Source organism: Olea europaea, chromosome 7 (genome assembly GCF_002742605.1).
Source record: "Olea europaea var. sylvestris chromosome 7, O_europaea_v1, whole genome shotgun sequence".
NCBI classification, from domain to species: Eukaryota; Viridiplantae; Streptophyta; class Magnoliopsida; order Lamiales; family Oleaceae; genus Olea; species Olea europaea.
The window spans coordinates 22,813,733-22,821,802 of record NC_036243.1 but is presented as its reverse complement, the minus strand read 5'-3'; the positions used below and the strand labels follow the sequence as shown (position 1 = coordinate 22,821,802).

Sequence of the window (8,070 nt, the reverse complement as noted above, 5' to 3'; positions counted from 1 at the left end):
TCGAGTGCCACTAAAATCGTATCTTGAACATCATATTGCACTTTCAAAAGTTTACAATTTACTTAAATAATATCATGAAATTATAAGACTGAATACATAAAATTTTGACGTCAACATAAAATAAAATACTAGAAGTTTAACAATTTTAATATCAAAATAATAATTAAATAAGTTCTTAAATAATAATAAAAAAAGCTTGGTGGGTTTCTTTCACTTACCAATTTGCCCGCTTTCTCATGCCTTAATTGCCACGAACCATCAATTTTTCTGAAAGGGGATAAAGGGGGATGTGAGACAAAATCTCAATAAGTATACAAGTACATAGATTAATATTTGTAAAAAATTTAAGGAACTTCATACATACATAGTGAGACATGAAAAATCTATACCGAACATAGGTGGTATGAAACTTTCATGCGTAACACTACTATACTCCGATCCAAACTTATAACATATATAAAGGACCTCATAATCAATATTCCAAAAATTTAACGTAGGCATATATATAATCCCATAAAAAAAATACTTATACACTTGCCATTTCTTTTGAAAATGATAAAAAAAATATTGGAATATTTGAGACTTCAACTCTTGAAGCACGTTCTAAATAATATACTATATTTGTATTCATGTGTATTTCACAGAGAAATGAATGTACTCGAAAATGGGACATATGATACATTTTTATGGTGGCCATCATACTTTGAGAGTTCTAATTCAATTGAACTTTGAATCTTAAAAGTGATAAAATCTTATCTTTATCTCAACTATATATCAGCTAATGTGATAAGATAATGAATTCAAAATAATAAAAAAGTCATCATCTCTATATTTTCTAAAATTAAATAAAGTATAGATAAAATCAAAATATTATCTTTTGATTTAATATTTCAATTTTAATTGAAAGAAATAAAATTGAAACATTATCTCAATTATCTTTTAGCATTAAATAAAATATAAATATATTAAAGTATTATCTTAATAGAAATTTGATTTTTATCTTAATTATTTAAAATTTCAATCTAACTAAAAGAGATAAAAGTAAAATATTATCTCCATTATTTAACTAAAATTAGATAAAATTTTAACAAATTGGGTTCAAACCCAAAAAATAAAAATAAAACAAAAAGATTGGGCTACGTATCATTTTTTTTTAATGGGCCAAAACTAAATTAATAAAATTAGACCATATATTTTATAGAACTACTGCAATGATGAAAGAAAACGTAATCTTACATTTAAGCAGATTTCTATAAATTTTGGTGTTCCCGTGTCTTTATTTCCTTATTGCAATTGAATTGATCACGACAGTATCAAATTAAAGTTTATAATCAATTTTGTGTATCACATTTGGTAGGTGCCAAAAAGTCCAAAAACCCATATCAATTAGTTGCAAGGTATTTACTAACAGTGATCATCAGATGGGTGTCCAAAACTTCATTTTTTATACCAATAAATCACCCAACATCTAAATCAAAATGCAGAAGACATTTCCAATGGTTAGACCACATTTAACTTGCACAGTTACATACAAAAGAATAAGGATAAATTTGTATTATGGGAAAACATTGAGAGAGAACAAATTACTCCTCCTTTCGCCACAAATCCTCATTTTACTTCAATACTTTTCGGTAGATAAACCTATTAACCCTGGCAGATACCATCAACCATGGGATGATTCCGACCTGCAATGGACATAAGTGAGCAATAAGAAACACCAATGGCTTGTTTGGGAGGTTAATTGTGCAGCATTTGATTTGACGATTTTAAAGAACAAAACAAAGCTAAAAGCCAAATAATGTTTTAACACCATGTAATAAATGTGCCCTGTGCACAGCAAGAGGGCATGATTTCACAGATATATTATCTTTTAGAAAAATGAAGAGTGAATGGAAATCCTCTAATCGGCTTCTCATAAAACATGTATGCCTGGTTTCCCTACATCGTTACAAGCAAAAGCATCCAACTTTCTAGATATTTTAGAATGACAGGAGAGAACCACGAAGATGTATGCAACATCTAATCTCGTTACACACTGTAAGGAGCATTCTAGGAACGAGTAGAATGGACACACCTACCAGTCTTAATGAGACACAAATAAAAAGTTAATAGTACAGTTCAACAACAAGCTAGTTACTAAGCCATAATCATGATAAACTTAAGGTAGCCTTTACGAGAGAAACTATATTCTTAATTAGAATAACAAAAAACTATGGAGTTCAACTGCATTACCATAACATGATCTTTCAGAGCTCCTCCAGCTCTCCAAGATAACATCTTATCTGTGAAAGAGTTGGACCATGAATACAATCAACATATCTTATCAATCCCTCAATGAGAAACAGAATATTGGATTAACTTTGAAGCTTGTGGGGGAGCCATTAGATATTTATTGGCATGTTAATTAGGGTAAAAATCGAGGAACCACAAAGTAGTTGGAAAAGGGAATTCAGAGGGAGAAATCAGGACCGAAGTTAATCACACAAGTGTAAGTGTCATGCCCTAGATCCAATCGATTTAGGTTGTAAATACTTTTAATATGTTTAATGCATTTAATTTTGACAAGATCTATTATTTATTTAAATTAATTTTGTGATAAATAATATTAAAAAATAGAGTGCGAAGATCCAAGTTTAAGTGATTTGTTAATCACAAGAAGCTGTGATTGTGAGATACAAATTACGTATGATTGGATCTTGAATAATCCTTGATCGTAAGTAATAACGAGATATGGATATCGTTATTATAGATAGACCATCACGTGTGGCATTTCTTACTTATGAAGTAAGTAACTGATCTCACAAGCTAAAGTGTGGTGACATTTAAATGAACACGTGGATATTTTGTCATAGAACAAAATATTGGAGACCTGCTAAGAGATTCCACATGGATAACTATCTGAGTGTCAGTGGTTAATCTCTAACGTTCGGTAGTGGAATTGGTCCTATGACTTGAGGTCATCATAGTGCCTTGTATGAGGACAGTCATGCTTTGACGGTATTGGATGTTGCTCTACCAAGGGCCGCTAATACGACATCGTTCGGGTATGTCAAGAATCATATGAAAGTTGTGAATGACCAATAGAGGATTCGTCGCTGTTAGACAGTGAGAGATTGTGATCTGTATTTCGTACAATTAAGTCAATAACGAAATCCTTGGCCAAGGTATACACATAAGTCGAAAAGGAGTTTTCGACTCATATTGACTTAATAGTAAAATGAAAGATATGATCGACAATCGAGATTGACACACTTTCATATCTCGTAATTGATCGGATCATATTGACGAAAGGATTATAGTTTCATGGTAAACGAATAGTTTTAGTTTTGTCATACCACGTGACATTTCCCGTCACATGTATTGCCCTGATACATTGTTAGATGTCAATTTGGGATGGCGAATGTGAATTTGTGATAAATTAAAAGGGTGTTTAATTTATCAATTTTGATTAGATCAAAATAATATTTCACGTCGTTAGACGGGAATCTAATGGGTCACACACAAAAGAGAATTGGAAGATTGCAAATTGACAATTAATTAATTTAACAATCGTTGGATGAATGAATGAATTGGATTGGTTATTTATATCCCAAAATTAATTAATTGGATTAATTAATTCACGGACCGGATTTAATTAAATGGATTAATTAAATATTTGACCGGACCAGGCCAAATTCGTTTGGGTTTATATAAATACATGGCTAGAGTTTAAGATCCATATTGTTTTCATAATTCTTGTTGGCACAAGAAGCAAAATCCTAGCAGTTGCAGTTTATTCTCTGTGTGGATTTCATTGGAAGCTGAACAATTGGACAGTTGTGGGAAGCAGATTCAAGTTGCTGGAACAAAGAAAACGCAAAGGAGTTTGCAAAATTCAAGAAAATATATAATTCTCATCGCAGTTCTTATCTAAATAAAAAGATGAATCCTGGTGGGAATTGAAACTGTTTATTTCCGCTATGTATGTTTTAGTAAATTTCCAACAACAAGATGTTAGGTGCCTAACAAATAATGGGGAAGAACACATACCAAAAGGTTGCAAAAGTTCCTCAGATATGTTAGCCACTGGCATCCGCCAAAACCATATAATCAGCACAACAAACGTAAGAACCTGTGTGGAAAAATGATCAACGAACTTTACTGAACACCAATAAGTGATACAAATAGAATTCTCAATTATAAAGTGGTTGATGAATCACATTTCATATTTTTAAGATCTTTTCTTGTGTATCATACGAGGATTTGACCTCCTCCTCCTGTATTTCTTGATCTACAAGGTAAAACAAGTGTGCATGAGCTTCCATATCTATGAGAAGCATTAAATTATGAATGCTAAGCAAGTAGCACAAGTTCAAGTGAGGGAAGGATGAAAAATTCCCAAAAGGTGTGATGCTTAGAAAACTAGCACTAGATTGTTCTTCACACTGCTAAAGCTCCGGATATATTAGCACTATAATTTTAATATTTAACTTTCTTATGCGCTTTGGGAAGACTTGCTTAGTTTGTTACAAGCAAGCAGATAAATTTATGTGTAACCCAATCTACACAGAGAAAACTAGTGTATTCACCCAAGCTAAGAATCTAACCGCACATGCTAGTGTGCTGGAGCAGTAAAACTCACTGAGAAAAGACACATCAAGATATGCACCCACTCATGATCCAGTAAGAACTATTAGGGCATACTTGTCAGAAAATAAAAATCATACCATTTGAAATTTAATGAAGCTTTCGGTTAGATGCACATAACTTTTTATCCTGTCAAAGCCCGTAAAAAATTCATTTTGCAAGTTGCACACTACATGCTTAATACAACATGTTATGCCTATAAATTATCACTAACGCACAGGATCCCATCAGAACTCTGAAGTTAAGCGTGCTTGGGCGAGAGTTGTACTAGGATGGGGGACCCCCGGGAAGTCCTCGTGTTGCACTCCTTTGGGGGGCTACTGTTATGCCTATAAATTATCACTCCATATTGGGTCATCTTATTGGACCAGAGTCAGGCCCATTAGTGTTGGGCCCCAAAGTCGAGGCTATGACAAGGCCAACCGAGGCGCAGCCGATGCCCTAAGAAGTCTAGCTGAAGCACTTGCCGAGGTGCCTATTATTTTGCTCACCTCGTATTGGGCTCAGACTTAGGCCCACTAACTCGTTTGGCCCGCTTCACATCCATTTCTTTATATATATGGATTCAACTCACACAATCAAGGTATGTTCTACACTCTCTAGCCAAACCCCCATCTCCATACTATTGCACTTTATCTATCTATCTCCATCCGGCGTTGACTTGACCGTCGGAGTGCAAACGGTCGCCGGACCTTCTTCTCATCTGGCCGCCTTTGCCTCTTGATGGGGTGTTACTTGCGTAGGTTTCGAGGGGCGAGGTTAGAGAACCCGTTGGAGCCATTTTGGAGGTCAACAAATTGGCGCCGTCTGTGAGAAACGCTACGTTAACCATGTTATACCACATACCTAAAGGTCGTTGGAAATTGAAATATTTTCGGGTGGCAATGTTCTACCAAAAGAGAGAAGGCAACAACATTTCTAAAAACAATTTTATTTCTGGCAGAAGACATAATCAATGGGAGAAGAGAAAAAATGGCAGCCGAACCATTTGAAAAATTCCCTTGAAAAAGGGAACTTTAGGCATGAATGGAAAAAGCCGGCCAAGGGGTTGAATAAACCCACCATGAAATGGCTATTGGAAGCTAGTCTGAACTTGGGTTTTCCGGCAAAAATGAAGGTAGCAGCAAGTGAACCACAAAGCAACCACAATGAAAAAGAAAGGGGAAGGAAAGAAGTGGCCATTTATCTAATAAACTTGCACCAGTGGCAAACAAGACAAAAAAAACGACCTAAATGAAAGCAATAAATCTACCGGATATTTTCCAACAAAAAGGGGAATCTTTTACTCATAAATTGAAGCCACTAACAAGAAGAAAGACACCAACAAACAGTCAAGACTTCACCCTATTGCAAAAAGAAAATAAAACCACGGTTAGACGACTAATTCCGGCAACTAAATGTTTCTACAGCAGTCCAAACCATTGATTTAAGCACCAAAAACTACAACCATTTTCTCCACTGCCATGGCAATAGATGGTAGAAAATGAAGCATTGGCAGCCTTGCATTTTGTCACTTCCGGCCAAGACCGTTGAAGTCGTAGATGATGGGTGGTCTCCGATCTCCTCTTCTATTTTGTCCCTTAGATTAGCATTGAATGTGACAGTGATGGTGGCGTGCAAAACGAGCTCTCAATCTCAGATTTTTCAAGACTTTTGCTAGCATAGATGGGTAGGTTTTTGCAGTCAAATTTCCATCAAATTTCAGATACTTCACGTGCAGCTTGCTGTCCTCTTGTTGGGCTGAATTGTCCAATTAAATAGCTGTATATTAATTTCTGAATTTGGCCCAATTGTTGACAAAGCAAAAGGCCTTGGAAATCTCTAATCGAGATTCAGTAATGGGTACAAATAATTGGGCCTCTAGAATTTATTGGACCATACTAATACTGGACTCAAAAATTTATTTTCTCTTGGTCCACAACTCTTCCTATTATACTAAAGCATTTGAGCTTGGTGGACACTTCGGCTCTTCCAGGCTTCAATTCTTTTGGGTTCTTCCACTTCAGCCTCTACCATTAACCTGGGCAGATCCATGAGGTAAATTTTGGTGCCCATGTTAATTACTTTAATTCAATAATTACTCTCCTCTAGTGGCCCATGTTAATGGCATCTTGTATGAAAAGAGAAAATTGGCCGAAGCTAAGTGCACTAGTCGTTCATAGCAATATGACTATAAGCTGTTTTTTACCTACAAATTTTGAAACTGCCATCACACGAAAATTCTACCCGCAATCAAACAAGGGCAATAAAATGTAGAATTAATGCTTGGAAATATATTAGTTCGAGGTCACCAATTAGACATGGGTTTTTCTTAAAATCTTCAACAGACCACTTACTTCCATTAGGATTGGAGCATGGTTTAGCAGGATATAGTTTCCTTATTTATTAAGGACGAGCCCTCACACATCAAGGCTAGCTTGTGAATTCTTTATTTATTGAAGATGAGTCCCAGCTCATAGATTTCTTATTATACAAGACAGAATTTTATTAGTCCTCATTCCTTAAATAAAGGACGAGGCAAATTGTCAGATGTGTTCGCCCTTGCAAAAGGGGCATTTCCTGACCTATTCGCAGGATGCTTATTCCCCGCCTCATTATCGTCGAGCCTAGCTCTAAGTCCTCGTTTATCCGAGGCCAGCTTATAAGACTCCGATCGTTCGACATTTTACCAGATGTTTATCCCTGGCTTCGCGGGATGCTTATTCCCCGCCTCATTATCGTCGAGCCTAGCTCTAAGTCCTCGTCTATCCGAGGCCAGCCTTATACGTCTTCGAGAGTTCGATAATTCGCCAGATGCTTAACCTTGGCTCAGCAAGACTATACCTCGCCTCACTATCGTTGAGCTTGGCTCTAAGTCCTCTCCATTCCGAGGCAAGCCACTAAGACTCCGATAGTTCGACAGTTATATGCGGGATATCTATTCCCCGCTTCGCCAGATGCTTATCCCTGGCTTAGCGAGATTATTCCTTGCCTCACTATCGCTGAGCTTGGCTCTAAGTCCTCGTCATTCCGAGGCAAGCCACTAAGACTCCGATAGTTCGACAGTTATATACGGGATGTCTATTCCTCGCTTCGCCAGATGCTTATCTCTGGCTCAGCGAGACTATTCCTCGCCTCACTATCGTTGAGCTTGGCTCTAAGTCCTCCTCATTCTGAGGCAAGCCACTTTGACTCCGATAGTTCGACAGTTCGCTAGATATTTATTCATGGCTTCGTGAGATGTCTTTTCCTCGCTTCGCTATCGTCGAGCTTAGCTTTAAGCCCTCGTCCACCTGAGATCAGCTTATAAAACTCCGATAGTTCGACATTTCGTCAGATGTTCATCCCTCGCTTCGCGAGATGTCTTTTCCTCACTTCTCACTATTGTCGAGCCCGACTCTAAGTCCTCGTCATTCCGAGGCAAGTCACTAAGCCTATGATAGTTCGAGACTTATTCGCGAGATG

General features: G+C 36.6%; 1 protein-coding gene across 1 annotated transcript; it reads right to left on the bottom strand.

Annotated features, from left to right (window-relative positions):
* Positions 1 to 1,436: 1,436 nt before the first annotated feature.
* On the bottom strand, positions 1,437 to 4,304 carry LOC111398074. The gene is made up of 4 exons (XM_023025028.1): positions 4,237 to 4,304; positions 4,030 to 4,184; positions 2,233 to 2,282; positions 1,437 to 1,685 (listed from the first exon to the last, which is right to left on the bottom strand). Exons 1-4 carry the CDS (start codon positions 4,302 to 4,304, stop codon positions 1,614 to 1,616), a joined length of 345 nt encoding a protein of 114 aa, XP_022880796.1. The 3' UTR covers positions 1,437 to 1,613.
* Between the last annotated feature and the right edge of the window lie 3,766 nt (positions 4,305 to 8,070).

Bases quoted from the DNA above. Each gene is read 5' to 3' on its own strand.
- LOC111398074 (XM_023025028.1), bottom strand. From the start codon at position 4,304: ATGGAAGCTCATGCACACTTGTTTTACCTTGTAGATCAAGAAATACAG. The intron at 4,185-4,236 runs GTATGATACACA...ATTCATCAACCA, and splicing joins GAGGAGGAGGTCAAATCCTC to CTTTATAATTGAGAATTCTA. The intron at 2,283-4,029 runs GTATGTGTTCTT...ACTCTTTCACAG, and splicing joins GGAACTTTTGCAACCTTTTG to ATAAGATGTTATCTTGGAGA.